The sequence below is a fragment of the Mandrillus leucophaeus genome, unplaced genomic scaffold (assembly GCF_000951045.1).
Source record: "Mandrillus leucophaeus isolate KB7577 unplaced genomic scaffold, Mleu.le_1.0 Scaffold206, whole genome shotgun sequence".
NCBI classification, from domain to species: domain Eukaryota; kingdom Metazoa; phylum Chordata; class Mammalia; order Primates; family Cercopithecidae; genus Mandrillus; species Mandrillus leucophaeus.
This window is the reverse complement of record NW_012102099.1, coordinates 1663167-1685275: the sequence shown is the minus strand read 5'-3', so window position 1 is coordinate 1685275 and position 22109 is coordinate 1663167. Positions and strand designations below refer to the sequence as shown.

The window sequence follows — 22109 nt, the reverse complement described above, 5'->3', positions numbered from 1 at the left end:
TGATACTCCTGCCTCAGCCTCCAGAGTAGCTGAGATCACAGGCATGCACCACCACACCCGGCTAATTTTTTTATTTTTTATTTTTAGTAGAGACGGGGTTTCACCATGCTGGACAGCCTGGTCTTGAACTCCTGATCTCAGGTGATTTCGCCTGTCTTGGCCTCCCAAAGTGCTGGGATTATAGGCATGAGTCACTGAGCCCAGCCCTGATTTTTTTTTTTTTTTTTTTGAGAAGAGTCTTGCTCTGTCACCCAGGCTGGAGTGCAGTGGTGTGATCTCGGCTCATTGCAACCTCTGCCTCCCAGGTTCAAGCGATTCTCCTGCCTCGGTCTCCAAGTAGCTGGGTTCTACAGAGTCTTGCTCTGTCACCCAGGCTGGAGTGCAGTGGTGTGATCTCGGCTCATTGCAACCTCTGCCTCCCAGGTTCAAGCGATTCTCCTGCCTCGGTCTCCAAGTAGCTGGGTTCTACAGCATCTACAGGCCCACGCCACACCTGGCTATAACAGAGACAGGGTTTCACCATCTTGGCCAGGCTGGTCTTGAACTCCCCTCATGATCCACCCACCTCGGCCTCCCAAAGTGCTGAGATTACAGGCATGAGCCACCACGCCCGGCCTGAAGTTGCTTTTTAGAAGACCACTTTGGCTGGAGTATTGGGCAAGAATGATTTTCTAAGGTCCCTTCCCAGCTCCAATCTTCTGACTTTTCCCCTGTCATTCTAGGCTCCCATGAACTGGTTGCCTGAGCAATAAAGACACAGATTCTGGATTAGAGTGACTAAAGAGCTTAGAGTGGTTCCTTGCCCTTGGCCAGAGTAAGGAATCTGTGTCACCTTGTTCTGCAGGAGATGGAGGAAGTGACTCCCTCAGGGAGGGGTGGGAATCCCTTCTTGGAAAACATCCTCAAACCACCTGTATTGTTTCTGCCTCCTGTGTGGAAGTTTCTGCCAATGACACAGTGCTCTCTGGAATGCACTCCCCACCCCCAACGCACACACCCAATCTTCCGTTTACAAAGGCATAGCTGTACTTTGCATTCCTCCTAGGATTTAGTTCAAAGCTAGCCTACAGGAAATGGTCGATAAAGAGTTACTGATTGATTACTAAAGAGAATATTCTCAGTCATTAAGCAAATATTAATGAGTTCTATGAGTATTAATGAGTTTTATGTTGGTCTCTAGGGGTGCAAGGTGATTAAACGGGTTTCTAGTCTTCACTGAGCTCAGAATTCAGTGGATAGACCAAAAACCAGAGACGACTACAATGTTGGATACAACAGTTATAACAGCAACATTTACTAGGGCCTTCCTTATCCAGAGGTAGGACAAGTTGGCTTTGGAGCCAGACTACCTGGGTTCAAATCATGGTTTTACCACTTACTGGCTGTGCATCTTTGAACAACTTCCTTAACTTCTCTATAGGAATAATAAGAGAACCTACCTGAGTGGTACTATTTTGAGAATTCAACGAACTATCTCATATAAAACGCTTAAGTGCAAGTGCTCCATAATGTTAACTATTACTAAAATTACCTTAATACCTGTACTGTATGATCTTACATACATCCTTACAAAAGGTTCTTAAATCCTTACAAAAACCCTATGAAGTATTATTATTATCCCCATTTTTCAGATAGGGGGACTGAGACTCAGAAACGGAAAGGAATGCACCCAAGATCTAACAGCTGATATGGAATAGAGACCAGATTCAAACTCAACTCTGTCTGATTCCAGAGCCCATACTTCCAATAACAAAATGATCCCCTTTTCACAAAGACCCCCAGCACAGTGCCTAACACACAGCAGAGACTTTATAAAGGGAGCTATGGTTATTATGTCATTGTCCCTGGAGTTTCCAGCTGTAGATGCTGTAGAACCCAGAGGAGGGGGCCTCTCTTTCACCCTAAAGGGATCTGAGAAGGGTTTAAAAGTGCTGGGAGTTCCATAGGTTTCCGTCACTGGGGCCTGGGATACTAATATGGAACCTACACTAGCACCACTAAATCAGACCCAGAAAGTTTCCCCAGGTGTCCAAACACCTGCATGAACAGGCAGGCAGTTTCCTCTAGGTTGACTTCTTGTCTGGTCCTACACATCTCTCAGTTTCATCACTCAGCCACCAGCCACAGGGCCTCATGTGTGCACCTGCTGCTTGACCTAGTCCCAGGAGACACTGAGCCTTAGAATTGGGCTCCCTCTCTGGACCTTGCCCCAAAGGGCTATTGCTGAGTGACTCCCTGGGACTTCCCTGACATGGTAACCCCTAGGGCTCCAATTGAACGTGGGTGCTGTGAGCAAAGGGAAATTCTTTGGAGTAGCAGATGGAGAGTGGGTAGAACAAGAGGCAGTTGTTCTGGATCAGAGATAAGCATGGGTCATCAGAGATATACTATGGGTCTGGATTTTATGTTTAAGCAGCACTGATCCTGGATAGTTCAGAACCCCCACACTGAAGTCCAGCCTAGGCAGGTAAGGACCTCCTGGAGCTAGGTGTTAATACTCATTTCTACTTCACATCTGAGTCATATTCAGAGTCTGGCCTTGCCTGGTAATTTGACTGCAGAAGGCAACCTATGGCTGCATCAAGGCACCTCAAGCCTCATAGAGAGAGAAAAGGGAAAGACTCAGCATTTGGTGAGCTTTTACTCTGTACTAGGCACTGTGTAAGTGCAGTTTACATATACCATTAATTATTAGGAATGTTTATTAACCCAGTCACTAAACACTCAGCCACCAAGTACTAGGCCCAGCAGTAGCTGTTAAGAGTGAATAAGACACAGTTTTTATCCTCAATAAGCTCAGAGCACCTCATTTAGTCTTTCTCCCAACAACCTTCTGAAATGAGTATTACTTCCATTTTATAGATCTTCAGGTTTACAGAGGGAAAGTAACTTGTCTAAATTCATGAAGCCAGTTAAGTGATAAGATATTGCTTCCACGCAAAAAATCCTTGTTGACTGAATGAATGAATGAATGACACAGCTATGGCTGTGACTTTAGTCAAGGAGTAGCAACAAGACCAAATATTTATAGTTCTCAAAGTGCTTTTTCATCTATCATCTCTTTGGGCCTCCCTGCTAGCCCATGAGGGAGGCAAGGCGGGTGTTATCTTTCTTCAACATGTGAGGCAACAGGCAGAGCTTGGGCAAGAGGCTTGAGGCCACAGAGCAAACAAGGAGCGAGTGGGGCCATCCTGGAAAAACTCCAGAGTTCCCACAATGCCATGTTTTAGCATTCAAACACGTGTCAAACACCTACTGTGTGCCAGGCATGCTCCTACACACTTTAAATATTTAACTCATTAAGTCTTCTACTAAGTCAACAAACAAGGAGGTCCCTGGGAAGATAAAACAAAATATGGCCCATTGCCAAATGCCTAGTCAACAACACTAGCCAAACCTCTACTGTGTACAAGGTATGATTTGGGGTCCTTGTAGAGAAGGTAGGGGACAAGGTTGTGAGCCAAGGCCCCAAGCTTCAGGTACCTTAAAATCTCTAAACACTTGGTCCAAAGATATCCACATATTCTGTCAGCCTGAAAATTCACTCTTGGACAACAGCAATGACAACAATTTGCTTACCAGTGATTGCAATGTGACAATAACAGTAATAATAGTAGCTTGTTATACTAAGTAATTACTATATGCTGGGCTCCTTGGTAAGTGCTCCATGTATCTTTTCAACTGTTTCATGCTCTCAAGAGTGTTTCAAGAAAAGCACTGTAGGCTGGGTGCGGTGGCTCACGCCTGTAATCCCAACACTTTGGGAGGCTGAGGCGGAAGAATCACCTGAGGTCAGGAGTTAAAGACCAGCCTGATCAACAAGGAGAAACCCTGTCTCTACTAAAAATACAAAATTAGCTGGGCGTGGTGGCGCATGCCTGTAATCCCAGCTACTCGGGAGGCTGAGGCAGGAGAATCGCTTGAACCTGGGAGGCAAAGGTTGTGGTGAGCCGAGGTCACACCATTGCACTCCAGCCTTGGCAACAAGAGCGAAACTGTCTCAAAAAAAAAAAAGAAAGAAAGAAAAGCACTGTATATGGTTATCTCTTTTTCATACATGAGGAAACTAAGGCTGGGAAAGATTAAGTATTTGCCAAGGATAACTATTAAGCAAGTGAGACTCACCAACTCAACACTGGTTTGTCAAATTTCATACCTGACTCTTAACAACGATGGAATTTCTCCCAAGGAGGCAAGGCAGACACCAGGAATACCAGGAGCAGCTGCTGCCTGAGAGAGTGGGGGGCCTCCAGAGCCCCCAGAAGAGTTTTCCTAACCCCTTTCCATCAGGTTTTAACATCACACTGAGATGGGGAGGTAAGGAAAGAATGGTTAGGTGTGCTCAATCTATCCTCAGAACAACAAGGGTCTGGCCCTCTTTGTTGACCCTCAAGGGAAGAAGTTTATGACCTCCTATTTGTCACTCACTAACCCTCTAGAGAGAAACGGAAGGGGGCAAGGGCATGGGAGTATTTTATCCCTGGGGTTGGGGGCACACACAAAGGAAGAAGCAGCAGCCTTACTGGCTCTTTCCTCCTCTGGGCAAGAAGCCTGTACATGTGATATGGCGTGTGTCATTCACATGGAACCCCCTTGGGGAAATGCCAAGGCACCTTTTGGACCCAAGAAGCCTCAGAGAGGAGAGACTGGCAAAGCCCTGAACTGCAAGCTAAGCTGACAATTTCTAAGCATTGTAACTAGGTCATCAGGTTCCTGGAGAAGCCAGCTGTGGCTGGGGGATGGGGAGGAAAATTTTGCAGCCTACCAAGATCCCTACTTCCCTTTAGGCCCCACCCTCCCTGAAATCTGCACCTGCTCCCAAACTGACCCCTCCCCCCAGCTGAGCCCAGCTGTCAACGGCTCCCAGTGCCCCGCCCCTACCTTCCTTGGGCCAGAACCATGGGGGCCTCTTGGGCAGGAGGTACCTGATTGCCACCTGAGCTTTTCAGAGAAGGAGCTGTGGGGCAGGGAAGGATTGGCCTCTCCTGGAAGATATTTCTTGCTCCACCAGGGCAGCAAGAAAGCTAGGCCCCTTTGGGCCTACCTAGGGTACCCTTCCTGGCACTGTCACTGCAGGTGGCAGGAGACAGGTGATGTTTACCCTGCTGAGGCCAAAGTTGCCAAAAGGCTTCAATCAATCCTTTGAATCTGCACCTGGCCCTGAGTCCCAAAATAACAACCAGGGCAGCTTACCTGATCTGCAGGTTGCAGGTGCCTCTGGCTTTTCTCTCTCTGCAGCTCTGCCTGCTGAGCCCTGGCTGGCAAGAAATTCTTTTTCCCAGGGGTTACTGGAGACCTGACTGCATCCCACAGATGCTCTGGGCCTCTCCCCATTGGGCCCACCTCTACCATCAACCATCCCCATCCCTCTGTCCAGAGGGCTCTGTCATCAGCCACCTGCTTTTTTCCCTGACCAGCTTTTTTGCTGACACAGACTGTCTTCGGCTCTAGCCAGTCTGCCTCCTCATCATCTCCCAAATGCTTCATACATACTCCACCCTGGGTGTTCTGTCTGGGTGGTTCTTACCCATCTGGCCTGCTCGTCTGTGTGTGTGTGTGTGTGCGCGCGTGACTAGCCTGATCTTTTGTGTGTGTGTGTATGTGTGTGTGTGTGTGTGTGTGTGTGGCAGTCTCCCTCTGTCGCCCAAGCTGGAGTGCAATGGCATGAGCTCAGCTCACTGCAACCTCCACCTCCCAGCCTCAAGTGATTCTCCTGCCTCAGCCTCCCAGGTAGCTGGGATTATGGGCGCCGGCCACCACGCCCTGCTAATTTTTGTATTTTTAGAAGACATGAGGCGGGCGCGGTGGCCCACGCCTGTAATCCCAGCACTTTGGGAGGCCGAGGTGGGTGGATCACGAGGTCAGGAGATCGAGACCATCCTGGCTAACACAGTGAAACCCCATCTCTACTAAAAATACAAAAAAAATTAGCCAGGTGTGGTGGCGGGCACCTGTAGTCCCAGCTACTTGGGAGGCTGAGGCAGGAGAATGGTGTGAAACCGGGAGGCAGAGCTTGCGGTGAGCCGAGATTGTGCCACTGCCCTCCAGCCTGGGCGACTGAGCAAGAGCAAGACTCCGTCTCAAAAAAAAAAAAAAAAAGAAAAAAAAAGAAAAAAGAAAAAAAGAAGAGACAAGGTTTTGTCATATTGGCCGGGCTAGGCTTGAACTCCTGATCTCAAGTGATCTACCTGCCTCAGTTTCCCAAAGTGCTGAGGTTACAGGTGTGAGCCACCACGCCCAACCATAGCCTGCTCTTGTTACATTCTTTTCATCTATTTAAACCCATCATGGTCCACATCTTCCTAAGACATGGCAATGCCTAACACTGACTGAGTATGTCAGACACTGTGTAAGGTGGTCTACACAGCCACTTACTCATTCGACAAATATTTGCTGAATGCCTCCTATGTACCAAGCACTCTGCTAGATGCTGGGGATGAAGAAGACAGGATAAAGCCCCTGTACTCTGAGAGCTTATGTTTTACTACAGGAAACAGATGGTAAATGTGTAAACATGATGGCCTCTAAGGAGGTGATACCTGAGTTGATACCTCAATGATAAAGAGAAAGCCCTGATCAGATCTATAGGATGAGTGATACAGGTAGAGGAAAAACAGCAAGCCTATAAGGAAGAGATTACTATCATCTTCATTAAGAGATTAGTATTATCCCCATTTTACAGACGAGGAAACTGAGGCCTCAGTGGGAACTGTACAAAGCTTGGTGCTGAGAAAGCTATGATTATTCAAGCTGCCAGTGACCTCTCTCCTTCCTAACCCTTTCCACTGTTGGTGCAGAAAAGAGTCTGGATTGGCAATGCAGTTGGCTAGGGAAAGGGTGCAGACTGATGATATAGGCTGAGGGTAGAGGCCTCTGGGCCCAGTAACCAACTGAGTAGTTGATGGTGGAAGTGGGCCCATTTGGCAGAGGCCCAGGGCCCAGCAATGCAGTCAGGTGGACTCAACCTCTTCTGCTTTTGGAGTTTACTCCACAGGTTTGGCACAGTTTGCCTCAAGCCATTCACCAAGTGTTTGGGGTCTATTTCTACTGCTTCAAATGAGTTTGCTTCCTTAGGGGCAGAAACTTTTTTTGTAGCCTAACCTGTATCTAATAATAACAACCCTTCATGTTCATTGAGCAAGCCCTGGCCAAGTCCCCACCCAACCGCAGGCCCTGAGCCAGGTAGTCAGGGTGAAATAAGCCAGTCTGGGCTTGCAAGAACCAATGACGCTTATAGGCTTTTGCATCAGACACATCTGAGTGTAAGACCCAGCTCTGCCTCTTATAAGATCTGTTACTGTGGACACATTAGGGAGCCTCTCTGAACCCTAGATTCTCCATCTTCACAGGAGAGCATTTGTGAGAACCAAGTAAGACGATTATATCAAGGGCATAAACACAGCACCTGGCACAGAGCAAGTAACTACTCAACACATAGTACCTGTTATTATTACCAAAAAACACACTTACATTTCACTTTCTCATTCATGCCTCACTTACTCTGGTGGCTTGGCATTATTCTTTCAGGCTTATGGATGAGAATTTGAAGCTGATTTGCTTTGTGTTATGCCACCAGCAAGGAGTCAAGCTGTCTCAAATGTGAGGCCAGAGTTTTGTCTGTGTATGTGTTGAAGGTGATTAATACATATCAACTATAATGAATCTTGCCTGGTGTGTCTGGGAGCTGAGGAGAAGGATGGATGGCGCATGTAGACTGATTCAGATGGCAGACGACCACCACCAGCAAGACCCAAGGTGTGGAGTATGGGAATAGACCATTGAGGGATGGGACTCAGTTCCAGTTACCGCAATAACCACAGTATCGCTAGCATCTAGCACATTACAAAGCATTTGTCAGTATTTGCTGATTTAACAAAAGAAATGAAACTCCAAGGACAGCTCCAAGCCACATATCCAGCTTTAGGAGAGGCAGACAGTATCGATAATACTGTGTTAAAAGCCAGAACATGAATTCTAAGTCTGATGCTGCTATTTACTGTGGGACAAGACCCCTTATCTTAGTTTCCTCTCTAGAAACAGTGCTGAACATACCCACCTCACCTACTTCACTGGGAAATAACTTATAAAAGGAGTTTGGTAAATTAAAAGTATTATCAAGCACATAAAAAGAAAAATCAGGACAATACAGACTACTAAGGCAATAGAGTGTGAATCCCAGCTCTTCTTGGTACTAGCCTCTGAAGCTCTGGGCACATCACTTTTCTCCGAGCCTCAATTTTCTCAACCATAAAATGAAGGTAACAACACCTACTTTGCAAGATTTGTAAGGATTGCAGATAAAAGGGACAGGCTTTAGAGTAAGAGAGACCTGGTTTCAAATCCTTACTCTGCCTCTGGCTAACTATAAGCCCTCCCAAATCTCAGTGTCCTATAATGATAAGGTTGTTGGGATAGTAACGGAGATGGTGTCAGTAAAGGCTGTCACATAGTGAGCACTGGATGAATGCCAGCAGTCATCTAGACAATAGTGAACTGGATGAGGGAACACAGTGGAGTGTTTAAAAGGGGGAGGTTGAAAGCTACCCTCCCAGGCTTTGCCACTTACTAACTCTGCTACTTTGCATAAGTTGCTTAACCTCTCTGTACCTCAGTTTCCTCACATGTGAAACAGAGATAATAGAACCCACTTCAGAGTGCTACTGTGAGAATGAAATCTATTAATACATATAAAGCACTCTGAACAATGGCTGGCATAGAGTAAGCACTCAATAAGTGTTAGATACTATTAATAGTAATGTTAACAATAATATTAATCACCAACTGGAGTAAGAGGGAGGAACTGTTTATCCTGGGACATGGGTATCCCACGAAATAATTACAGAGAAGTCTCAGCTGTTTGTAGGCAAGTTCTTAGCCTCCAAGACTCTATGGAAAGGACATGAGGCTGGGGGTTCCTAAGCAAATATCCCAGTCCCACTGACCAGACCAGTCCTTAGGGAAGCGAGTCAGGCTCCTTGGAAGGGACACTGTGTTCCTATCCCTGCCTGACTCGAGGGAACAAAGGCACGTGTGTATGTGTGTGTGTGGCCAGGGAGGAGGGAGGGGAATGTTTCCCTTTCAAGAGAGGAACAAAGGATCTGAGGCATAGTTGAGTGCGTTCCAATCCCCTCCCAGGCCAGCTCCCATTCCTCAGATGATTGTCCAACAAGGTTTTCAACCTTCTAGCTTCCTCCTCAAAGGTGACTGGGGGAGGGGAAGGCAGGCTCTGTTTCACTCCACCCTCTATCATCAATTTCCAAGAGGCAGGATTTATATGTGCCAAACCTCGAGATATATCTTAAGAATCCCATCCTATGCAGGGGTGGGGTGGAAACTCCTGTGGGAACTCAGGGTTAATGGATGACACAGGGCACTGCAAGCAACAGGTTTAATACATCTCCAGGGGAAGTCCAGGACTGAAACTGCTAATGGGTGATGGAGCCAAGGAGACCGAGAACCCAGGAATTCTAACCGACCTCCCTCACAGCCTAGCCTAGGGTAGGGGGAAATGGCCTGGCAGAATCAAGTAGAAAGGCATTTTCTAAATCTTGAAGGGATGATCACAGCTGGAGGGAGAAGCCGGGTGAAGGAGGAAAGGGTAGGGAGCAAAGAAAGTAACTGACAAGAGGAAAGGTAGGGACATGTCCAAAAAAAGTAGTTTTCAGGGGGCGGATCTCTAGGGACATTGCTTTCCAGTTTCCACACTCTTGCCGACAGGGCTGGGACAGGAAGCAGTCCATGGAAGTCATCGCAATGGCATTTCCTGAAGAGCTGGAGAAAAACCTCCAGTTCCGAGGGGAGCACTGGAGGCTGCCCAAAAAGCTGTGTGGCTCAGAGTTTGCTGTAAGGCTCAAGCTTGGCCCGAGAGTCTCATCAGGGATGAAGCAAAATAGCATACGGTCCCAAAGGTAGTTTCTTCATACAAAAACACAATTTCAAAAATCAATATGTAATAAAAAAGAAGCCAGATGATGTGAATGAAGAGCCCTAGGATGACATGAAAGCCCTAAGGCATGAATTAATTCACGCAATCTTCAGAAAAAGGTGCCATTATTATAGCCATTTACAAGTTAAAAGACTTGCCCAAGGTCAAACAGCAAGCTAGCAGTCAACTTCCAATTTGAAAGTCCAAAAACTGCCTCTTCCTCCTGATGTAACCTTGGGCAAGTCAATTCATCTTTCTCACCTGATTCCTCTCCTTTGAAATGGAGATGGCATCCTTCCTGCTCAACTCTCTGGGTGGTTATAAGGATAAAAAAGGCAAGGTTGATCTGAAAGTGCTTTGGAAGCTGTAAGGTGTTACATAAATATAGGGTATCACTATTGTGGGCTCAGTGATAAACTAGCCTGCCTTGACACTGGGTTTACTTAAGGTGCTGACATACCTGTCAACAGGAGAGAGACATTTTAAAATATAACTAATGTGAAATATGCCATAATGGTGGAATCTGCCACAAGGTCTAAGGATAGAGAGAACCAGCATTCCTATACTGTCTACGACCAGTGCTCATACCACCATTGCACACAAACACTATGGAGCTCCCACTACAACAGAAACGCTAGAAGGGCCTGCTCTGAGATGTGCCCATGGGTCACTATGGTGTTTAGAAAAAGGAGAGTGGATGCTCAAGATTCTGTGAATGGGTCTCTGACATGTGTTCTGTGGTAAAGATAATAAGAATAATGATACCAACATGGCTCCAGGCTCTATGCATCTCAGATACACCTCACTGTGTCTTTACCATCACCATCTGTGAGGCAGGTATTATTATTTGTCCCAAGAATCAGAGAGGTAAAAGAAGCTTGCATAGGTAGACATGGAGGAGTTGGGAACTGAACTCAGACAAATTGCATTTACTCAAACAGAAATACTGTTGGAGTGGAAGAGGACCATTAATCAGGATATCACATTTGGAGAGAACTATTCCCCAAGAACATCTAGCTTACTTAACTTCTAGGACCTCCAAGTAGTTGAAAAATATGGTTTCCAGGGTGGCTGGACCCATCAATATACCATGTGCAAGCCTGGTCTTATTCTCCAGTACCCCTCTCACTGGCACCTCCATCTCTAGGTCCAAGCCACCATTCTTTTTCACCTGGCAATTGCACCAGCCTCTTCACTGGGCTCCCTGTTGCCACCCTTAAGAATACAAACCATATCACCCCCACTCCAAATCTTTTGGCCTCTCATTCCACCAAAGCCAAATCCTCATCATGGTCTGTATTGTTCTACGCGATCTGGCCCCCACCTGCCTCTCCACCCTCTCCTCAACCATTCCCTCCCCACCTTCTACCCTTTTCCCCTTTGCTGTTTCTTCTCCAGCCACATTGACCTTCTTGTTCATCCTTGAAAATGTCAAGCATGCTCCCTCCTGAGTCCATTCCCTCTGCTTTAAACACCCTTTGCTGTAGGGTACCTACATCAGCCACCGCCTTACCTCATTCAGCTCTTGGCTCAAATATCACCTTTAGGTAATACTTTTGTTGGGACTCAGGACATACTATCCCAAAATATGACTGTAGGAAAACAGAATATGCCACCCCAAAAATACACTTCTTTGGCATATTTTGAGCTGGCTATTCTGAGAAACTGCAGACATAAGAGTAGCTCCGAAAAGCTGTCCTTTTGTAAAAGAAATTCACATCTAAAAAGGAAATCTACACTAGTAAAAGTATCTGTATTAGGAAGAGGATTGCTCCAGACAAATTTTATTACCAGATAGACTTTTTATTTATTTATTTATTTTTTGAGACAGGGTCTTGCTCTGTCACCCAGGCTGGAGTGCAGTGGCGTGATCTCGGCTCACTACAACCTCCGCCTCCCAGGCTCAAGTGATCCTCCCAGTTCAGTACACCCCCTCAACAGTAGCTGGGACCACACCACCACCAACTCTTTCCCTTACCCTGCCATAACTTGGGTTATGGCAGAAGTCCCAAGCCCCACATTCTTTCCTGTAGCTATATAAGCTTCAATTATCTGACCCTTCTTTGAGCCTCATATTTTGTAGGACTCCCATGTATACCTATGTAATTAAATTTTTTTTTCCTCCAGCTAATCTATGTTAATTTAATTCTCAGCCCAGCCAAAGGACCTAGAAGGGTAGAGGAAGGCCATTTTTTCTCCCTTACACCTTCTTTGATCACTCTTTTAAAACTACAGCCCCACCCTCCCTTGCTAGACATGCCGTATGTCCCAACCTGCTTTATTTTCTTCATAGCATGTACAATCATCTGATATAAACATGTAATTATATATTTATTGCTTATCACTCCTCATTGGAATGTGAGCTCCATGAGGACAGAAACTTAGTTTTGTTTACTTTTGTTTACTGCCATACTCCCAGTATCTTAAGACTGCCTGGTACACAGTAGGAGCTCAGTAAACATTGTTTGACTCAATGAATGAATTATTAGGTAAATAGCCACTCCCACGATTGTTACTCTGGCTTGATAACGGTCTGTTTTTTCAGAAATTTACTGAGTTTCTCTTTCATTCGATATCTGCTATGCCCAAGGCTTCTGCTCAGAGCTGAGGAAACAAGCATGGCCAAGATGTGGCCTCCACCCTGAGGAGCTCCTAAATATAGGAGAGAGTAAATCTGTTAGAAATGTCTTCTCTGCACATAATTTAAGCTCTACCAACTGTTAACTTCTTTTCATTTATCCAAGTTTTGCCAGGTACCACACCAATAAAAAAAGGACTCAGTCCTGGGGCTGGGCACGGCGGTTCACGCCTGTAATTCCAGCAATTTGGGAGGCCAAGGCGGGCGGATCAGGAGGTCAGGAGATCCAGATCATCTGGCTAACACAGTGAAACCCTGTCTCTACTAAAAAAAAAAATACAAAAAAAAAAAAATTAGCCAGGCGCGGTGGCGGGCGCCTGTAGTCCCAGCTACTCGGGAGGCTGAGGCAGGAGAATGGTGTGAACCCGGGAGGCGGAGCTTGTAGTGAGCTGAGATTGTGCCACTGAACTTCAGCCTGGGCGCCACAGCAAGACTCTGTCTCAAAAAATAAAAATAAAAAAGACTCAGTCCTTCTTCCTTCAGATATGTGAAGCTGGTGATCATATTCTCCTGGGTCTTCTCTTCCCAGGCTAAACAAAAAGACCCAGTGAGATTGTCTGACTCAGGTTGGCCAACTGGGAACAAGGAAGACAGACTGCTAGATAGAGGGGCTGAAGAGAAGAAGATCCAGGAGCAGAGTGACTCCTTCAAAGAAAAAAGAGGGAGTCCTTAGGGAGGACTCTGTGTAATTAGGTTGGAGGTTGGGATGGGGACAGGGCCCCTGCTTAATTAAGGCAGTAGGAGACTATGCTTCTGTAGAAAAGCAGTACACTGGGAATTACCCCTATGTCTATCCACATTAAACTCAGGCAAAACCACAGTTGCTTAAAGAAAGCCCCATGATGGAAGGTTGAGGGCACTGGCAAAATCAGGGAGGTCGGACACAGAGGAGGACTACTCTCAAGTCCACTGGCCTCAGGACAGATATCTGCTGAGGGAAGGGACAGAGATAACAACTGCTGCTTCACGCAGCCCAAACACATCTGGGGACACCCATACAAAAGTCAAGAAAACTCTCCAGGTTCCATTGGAGCCCCCTGAAAAAATACCCGGGTAATTTTCGACAGAAGCTAAAGGGCTCTGTGGGGCTACTGGGGAAATTATTCCTAGGAAGTCTGGAAAACCCTGTGATGGTAACAGAATTTTAAGAGCAACCTCAAATGTACACTCAGAAGAAGTAGGTGTTTCAAGGGGGAGCCCCTGAGACACTTCTACTTCATTTTGGGACCCGAATGAGATTACTAAAAATTTCCACATTTGGGGTTTCTAATGGGGTTTCCCCAAGAAAACCGCAGAACTGCCACTATCTGCAAAGGGCTGAGGTGCTTCAACTAAGCATACATCCATCTGAAGAAGGCAGATTAGGCAATAAGAGATCTACAGAAACTCAGACTACTGAGCCATACAGCTTAAAAAAGGCCAAGTTATGTTTTCTGCCCCGCTACACTGTTCATTGCTCCCAACAATGACGTTTCTATCAGGCTAAAGGATTTCTTCAGGAACAGCAATCCCAAAGTGGCCAGGCCCACCTGGGTCCCTTCCCACATTCCCATTGGAAAGCACCAGAAACACTTGTGTCCCTTCAGGGAAGGTCATGTATACAACATTCCAGGTGAGTATCACAGGGACTTTGTTTCTTAAGGAGAAACTCTAGGGGGAAGAGTCAGTTCTCTGAGGGAAGCTGCCCATTCATTAAAGGGTTTCCACCCTACAATTATGGCAGGGGAAGGGCTTTTGTGCTAGATCCTTTACTAGAGTCAAGCTATGGAAGCTGGCTATCATTATTCCATTTTACAGGCGGAGGACAAGAAAGCCGAACAGGTTCAGCATTTCATCAGGTGACTCCAGGCAGGCAATAATCTGGCTAAGGGTCTATACTTTCAGTCCGTGAAGCATCACTCCACCACTAAGTGGAGATACCTGGGCCAGGCCACCTTCTCCCCACACGCACACAGCTGTCATCTATTGGCAGGGCCTAAGAGGGTTTTAACAATGAAAAAATTGGCCGGAGCCAAGCAAGGTGGTTCATGCCTGTAATCCTGGCACTTTGGGAGGCTGAGGCAGGCGGATTACCTGAGGTCAGGAGTTTGAGACCAGCTTGATCAACATGGAGAAACCCCCGTCTCTACTAAAAATACAAAATTAGCCAGGTGTGGTGGCGCACGCCTGTAATCCCAGCTACTTGGGAGGCTGAGGCAGGAGAATCGCTTGAATCGGGGAGGCGGAAGCTGCAGTGAGCCAAGATTGCGCCACTGCACTCCAGCCTAGGCAACAAGAGTGAAACTCCGTGTCAAAAAAATCAGAAAAAAGAAAAGAAAAAGAAAAAATTGGCCTGGCGCGGCGGCTCAAGCCTGTAATCCCAGCACTTTGAGAGGCCAAGGCAGGCAGATCACCTGAGGTCAGGAGTTCGAGACCAGCCTGGCCAACATGGTGAAACCCCATCTCTACTAAAATACAAAAAATAAGCCAGGCATGATGGCACGTGCGTGTAGTGCCAGCTACTGGGGAGGCTGATACAGGGGAATCGCTTGAACCTGGGAGGCGGAGATTGCAGTCAGCCAAGATGGCGCCACTGCACTCCAGCCTGGCGACAGAGCCAGACTCCGTCTCAAAAAAAAAGCAATGAAAAAATTAATAAGCAGCTCACTCTGGGCAAAACCCTGATGCCCACTTGAAACCTGCCATGTCTGAGTTTTAGCAGTGCCAGAATCTGAGGCTACCAACACGCCTCTGGGAACCTGCTACTGCCAACTATCCTTCCCATAACTACCTGAACAAAGCCAGTTATCAGTCCAGAGTGAGCACCTTGACAGGCATGGTTTGCTTGGCCCAATAGCATCTCTGGCTTTCTGGGTCAGCCTGTCTGGGTCACTTTATTACTCCCTGGACAACTTGATAGGATGAAAAGTGTTTAGGCTTTAGAGTTATGCCAACCTCAGTGTAAATTCTCATTCAGACACTTAACCGGCTGAGGAATACCTGGGGTCAGTCACTTAGCCACAAAGAGCTTCACTGGTAATAAACTCGCCTACCTTGGAAGGTTACTGTAGAATATATGAAACAGCATGCCATTTCCATGAAGGAAGGTACCATGTGTGGCTTATGGCCGGCACCTGGAACACTGCCAGCTTCACAGTAGATGCTCAAGAAATACTGGTTGCATAAATAGAGGACCTAACACAGTGCCTAGTACTTAACAGGTACTCAATAAAGACTAATTTCCTTCCCCTTTCCTGTAGGGATGCTAAATTTAGAACACGGCCCTGAGTAGAACAGCCCATAACTCCTACCCCCAAGGATCTCCCAGCTGCAGCCTCCAGGATAATTACCCGATGCCACCACAGTAGCCAGGTGGTGCAGCTTGGAACAGGACAGTACCTGAGAGGAAGGCGGGTACCTTCTACCCAGGCTCAAAGGATCCTGAGTCAAATGTTCTTTACTCCCTGGCCTCAGGGAGAGGATGCATGCTCAGAAATGGTTTTGACATAACTAGCTCTTCCACACACATCCCCTCTGTTCACCAAGAGGAAGTGACATGTGGTATGTTGTCCAACGGGCTCTGACAATTCTTAAGCAAAGAGATGGAAGATGGAATTTCAATCCAATGGAGATCTAATAAACTTGCCCAGAGCTGCTGTGTCTAAGACCTCTTTCATATGCACCACTGGGCAGCTGGCAATTCTCTGGTAGGGGTAGCCCTCTGCAGAGGCTGGCTAGCAGACCAGGCACCTCTCCCAGACTGCCTTTTGTTTATAGCTGGCAACAACCCACCTGGTATTAGGACCACTGGCCAAAGACAATAGTCAGGCAAAGTGGGCAAGTGGCCTCAATCCCCACTTGGAGATGCCTCAGAGGGTGTGTCTGCAGTACTGGAATCCTGTTCCTCCTGTAATCAACTGAACAAATATTTGCCCCAAAAGAGAATTCAAAGCAGGAGGGAACAGGAGAGGTCACTGCACAAACCAACAGGAACTATTTAATCATTTATCCCCCCAGGGAGTTCATTTACAGAATGGCTTTCAAGTCTAGTCAGCCTTAGCTCAAGAGAACCCACCACCTTTACCTCCTCTGACCCCACCCCAGTTATCTGACCTCTATTGACTTGACCCCCTTGCCTTTTAGAAGAGGTGGCACAGAAGAGTTGAAGTTGCAAAGAAATGGGAAATGAGGGGGTGGGGTTCCAGGGCAAATTCTGGTCTCTTGCTCAGTGGTAAAGTGAAGTGCCTGCCACGCCCTAGGCCCAGCCTATAGACAGTGCATTCTTGACATTCCTGAGTCCATGGTGCATGTCCCCTTCCACCTCAGCTCCTTCAATGGATGACTTATTTTCCACAGCTTGTTGCTTTTCTGCATATTCTGAAGGGATAGAATACCTCTCATAAACCTTGCACCTCCCCTAGGTAAGGAAATAAGCAAGAAACCAGGACTGAGTTCACTGAAGAGCAAAACTTGCCCACAGTGACCACTGGTGAAGAAGCTTTCCCCACCACCTCATCCTGGCTCAGTGATGAGCAGGAGAACTCTCCCTCCCTGGAAAGGGAATTTGCTGGTGTTGGTCACTGTGCTCACATTATTGCCAAGATTTACAATACTCTGTAAGTCAAGGAGAGCTTGCCACATTTTTAGTGGAAGAAACTAAGCCTTGAGAAAGTAACCCAGCCTGTCCAAAGTCACACAGCTAGTTATACGACGGAGCTAGATACATGACAGAGTTTTAAGACAGGGACTTATACCTGCATCTGAAGTCTGTTACTAAATCTCAATGTCCCACAGAGCCCCAAAGACTGGGTTCTTGCTTTGCCAGCAAACAGTGCTTGGTGAAGAGGCCCCAGGGCTCTGGCCGGAAAGTAACAGGCAGAGCAGCTGGAGCTCCCCAACCGACCCCAGGCAACGAGGTGCAAAGTCCCCGGGCTTAATGTGTGACACAGCAAGTGCTCCACAAACAAGGAAACCATGCAGAAAGTCACACACTTTGGGGGAAATAAACTTAGGGGGCGCAGTGCAAACACAATCTGCACAGCCTACACTGCCCCAAAATCTGACAATTCTCAGCCATTCAACCCAGTGGGAACTCCTGCCTGTGGCCATGCCCTAGTCTGAGAGAAGAGTGCCTTACACGGAAACTTTGAAATAAAGGGAACTTGATTTGGAGAAGAGAAGCCCAGGATAGGACTGAGACCCCTTGGGGGAACAGATGGAGAGGTCTGTGGGTCACTGATACTCATCACCCTCCTGTGTGTGAACCATTGTATACGGTAAGGGAAACACCAAACTAATTTCCTACCCTCACAGGTTTGGGACTTAATGAACACATAGGCTATAGTTTTCTTTGCTAAGAAACTGGAACACAAGTATGGAATAGTGGAGTCATGGGGGTGACCAGGGTAAAAGATGCCTGATCTCTGAAGCACCGGGTCATTTGTATTTCCAGGGAGTTAACCTCTTGTCGTGAAATGAGGTCAGGTTTCCTCAACTATCAATGTCTCCAACAATCACCCAACCTAACAGAAAGAGATACAGAAGAAGGGCAGTTGGGGATCTCTGACCAGAGGCCAAAGAAAAGGGACACACAAGGGGCTTGGTTCTTACCCAGCCGCCGTTCTCCTGGATCCAAGGCTCTAGGTGGTCATTCAGGTAAGTGGCCATCCAAGCTGCGATCCGACTCACCAATACCTGCATCTCCTTGTCTACGCTTTCCACGCACAGTGCCCCGCCGAAGGAGAAAAAGGCCACAATGCGACCCCAGTTTACCCCATCCCGGAAGAGTTCATTCACTACCTGTTCAAAGCTCTGATATGCTGTCCCTGGGGTGATGTGGAGCTGGGATGTCAGGTCACTGAACGCCCGCCGGTACCGCAGTTCAAACTCGTCGCCTGCCTCCCTCAGCGCTTGCTTTACTGCTGCCATGGGGATCACCTCCCGGGCATCCAAACTGCTGCTGTGGCCAGTGGCTCCATTCACCGCGGGGCTGTCCACCAGGTGCCAGGATGGGTTGCCATTGATGGCACTGGGGGTCTCCATCTCCGATTCAGTCCCTTCTGGGGCCTCAGTCCTGTTCTCTTCCACATCACTAAACTGACTCCAGCTGTATCCTTTCTGGGAAAGCTTGTAGGAGAGAAAGTCAACCACCAGCTCCCGGTTGCTCTGAGACATTTTTATAATAGGGATGGGCTCAACCAGTCCATTGTCCAAAACACCTGCTCACTCACTGAGTCTGGTCTCTGGTTAGTGATTCTCTTCTAAGATCCAAAGCCAAGATAAGATTCTGAAGGGAGAGAAAGAGCTTTAGGAAAAAAAAAAATTAATATGCATGCCACTTACCCTAAACATCCCATTCCCCCTCCAGGTACCAGAACTGGTTTCTTTGTGGGTCTTACGAAGGTCTGGGTCTAGGTTCCAAGATACTTCAATTAAGTCAAATCGAAAGCACCAGTGGACTCTGAATCTCCCACCAGCCTTTTCTACCCCCCTCTTCTCCGAAATGCCTTCCTCGGAAAGTCACCCCTTGGGCAGTCCCCCCCTCACTCCCCCTCCCCCGCACCACCTACATTCAAATCCGCCTTAGGCAAAGGCAGGCAGGTGCAGCCCCCGGAAGATCTTTTGTATCACAGGTCGGGAGAGGAGGTGGCTGCGGGGATGCCGGTAACTCAGCCGGCCTCGCGGCGGCTGGCAAAAAACCCAGCTCCGGCCGGAGGGATCATGCGACCTGGCAGGCTGGGAGCCCAGAAGGCGACACAGGAATTGCGAAGCTCAGGAACCAGCCCCCTCGCTTGCTTCCTCCTCCATCGCCCGGATCGAGGGCGGCCGCTCCGCAGCCGCGGCCTCCTGCCACCCGAGAGCCCAGCCCCCTCGCTCTTGCACGCCCCTTGGCTCTCCGCCTCCTACTGGGAGCCAGGAGAACTCTCCCGGAGGTGGCTGGTATGGATTTAGTTGGTTTTTTTTTTTCCTTTCTTTTTTCTATTTAAGTACCAGCCCAGGGTGAGGTGGAGGCGTCCGAAACCCTGAAGGGACTTCTCAATGGGGTTCAAGGTTTCGGTGAGGGACGCAGGGAGGAGGAAACTGCCTCGGATCTCCGATCTGACTTTGGGAAGGCCACCCCCAGGCCTGTCTGGGAGGTTGAAGGCCGGAGACCCCCTACAAATGCCGCTGGTTTTCTTTGAATTCCCCAAAGGCCCTGAACGTGGCGGTGGGGAATTGCCGGGTCCTCCATTCCCCGCCCGGACACAATGGCCGCCGGCGCCCTGCACAAAGACTGGGTGAGGGTGAGGCGCTGGGCCTCTCCTCAGGTCAGGAAGAGGGGTCGAGGCCTGCTCGACGGCCCCACAGCTGAGACCACGTTTTCCTGGGGACAGGCCCAAAGTGGCTTCCTGGCGCCCCCGGGAGGGCTCCGGGGCCGGGGGCTGCACCTCTCCGGAGCCCAGGGTGGGCCGGCTGCGGCCTCGCGGCTTCTCGCGCTCACTAGGCCCGGTACCCGCCGAGCCACCGCCCCGTTGCTAAGCAACCGCCCTCCCCCGGGGGCGCCCCCTAGCCCTTTCTAGGAGGAGGGGCCTCGCCCCCGGCGGTCCTCCCCAGCGCCGCCAATCAGCGAGCCTAGCCGGCACGGAAGCGGGACGGCGAAGGCTCCTATTGGGCGCAGCGGCTGTCAGGCACAGGGGAGGCGGCGCTCTCACCTGTGAGCCCCGCGAGCCGTGGGGGGCCACATCCCCCTTCATCGGCCCGGTGGCTTCCAGACGCAAGAGCTCTTCGCGGCCGAGTTCCGCGCCGCGGACCCGGGCCGGCCTACCTGGCTGCCGGCCTACCTGGCTGACTGCTCGCGCCGTCTCTCCCGAACAAGTCGGCCTCAGTTTCCCCTGAAGAGACGGGGGAACTTGCAAGCTCAGTCACTTCCGGTGCTGCGGCAACGCGCGCGAGCCCGAGACGCAAAGGGAGTGCGCGCCTTGAGTGACTGGCATCAGGACCGGGGAGAGATCGCCCCCTCGCGGTAGATCCGGGGAATCGGAAGGCGCAAAAAATCAACATTTATAATCACATTTCCATGTATTCATTAATTCAGTAAGTCAGTCAGTCAGTCATCAGTCAATCAGCCTATTTCATCCGTCCGTCAGTTTATATATAGAAGAAGCATCGCCTTGTGGTTAAGCACTTTGTCTGGATTCTAACTCTGCCAGTTAGGCAAGTTTCTCAACTGCTCTGCGCTTCAATGTCCTCAATTGTAAAATGGGTAATAGTACCAACCTCTCTCGTTGAGCTATTGTGATGATTTAAAAAGTTATTAATTGTAAAGTCCATAGGACAGGCCGGGCGTGGTTACTCACGCCTGTAATCCCAGCACTTTGGGAGGCCGAGGCGGGCGGATTACCTGAGGCCTGCCCAACATGGTGAAACCCCGTCTCTACTAAAAATACAAAAAATTAGCTGGGCCTGGTGGCGCATGCTTGTAATCCCAGCTACTTGGGAGGCTGAGGCAGGAGAATCGTTTACAGGAGAATCACAGGCGTGAGCCACCGCGCCCAGCCAATTTCCTTACATCCTGAACCACACAGTGTGTTATCAAATGTTTTATCTTTGCCAATTAGATGGGTAAAAACCGAAGGCATTTTCATATTTCTTTTTTTATTATGAATGAAGTTGAGCAATTTGTCATATTTTTTAGTCTTTCTTTGGAGGGTGGATCTTGTGTTGGTGAATTCTCTTCATATTGTTTACCCCCTTTCCAGGTGGTCTTTCTGTTGAACTTTTTCCTCATTTGTTGTTGTTGTTGTTGTTTGTTTGAGACAGAGTCTTGCTCTGTTGCCCAGGCTGGAGTGCAGTGGTGCTATCTTGGCTGACTGTAAACTCTGCCCCCCAGGTTCAAGTGATTGTCCTGCCTCAGCCTCCCTAGTATCTGGGACTACAGGTGCACACCACCACGCCCAGCTAATTTTTGTATTTTTAGTAGAGACAGGGTTTCACCATTTTGGTCAGGCTGGTCTCAAACTGCTGACCTCAGGCGATCTGCCTGCCTCAGCCTCCCAAAGTGCTGGGATTATAGGCCTGAGCCACCGTGCCCGGCCTTTTTTTTTTTTTTGAGACAGGGTCTGTCTGTCACTCAGCCTGCAGTGCAATGGTGTGATCTCAGCTCACAGCAGCCTTGACCTCCCCATCCCAGGTGATCCTCCCACCTCAGCCTCCCCAGTAGTTGTGAATACAGGCTCGCACTTCCACGCCCAGCTAATTTTTTTATTTTCTGTAGAGAATGGAGTTTCCCCATGTTGCCCAGGTTGGTCTCAAACCCCTGGGCTCAAGTGATCCGTCTGTGTCAGCCTCCCAAAGTGCTGGGATTACAGGCATTAGCCACACTTAGCCCTGATTTATTATTACTATTTTTTTTTTGAGACAGAGTCTCGCTCTGTCGCCCAAGCTGGAGTACAGTGGTGCAATCTCAGCTCACTGCAGCCTCTGCCTCCGGGGTTCAAGTGATTCTCCTGCCTCAGCCTCCTGAGTAGCTGGGATTACAGGCACCTGCCACCACACCTGGCTAATTTTTGTATTTTTAGTAGAGACAGG

The 22109-nt window shown here is 48.4% G+C and overlaps 1 protein-coding gene across 9 annotated transcripts in view; it reads right to left on the bottom strand.

Moving 5' to 3' along the window:
- BCL2L1 (BCL2-like 1) overlaps nt 1–20498 on the bottom strand; it is a 58096-nt gene extending 37598 nt beyond the window's left edge. For 3 of the 9 annotated variants that reach the window (XR_001006055.1, XR_001006054.1, XM_011979803.1), the window contains exon 1: nt 18153–20017. Coding sequence is in view for 7 of the 9 variants with exons in the window: in XM_011979803.1 (XP_011835193.1) it covers nt 18153–18716 (564 nt within the window). In the remaining 2 variants the exon portion in view is untranslated. Of the gene's footprint in view, nt 1–18152; nt 20018–20233 lie in introns of those variants that run through there. The other 6 variants (XM_011979806.1, XM_011979807.1, XM_011979808.1 and 3 more) reach the window with 6 other exon arrangements.
- Nucleotides 20499–22109: the final 1611 nt, after the last annotated feature.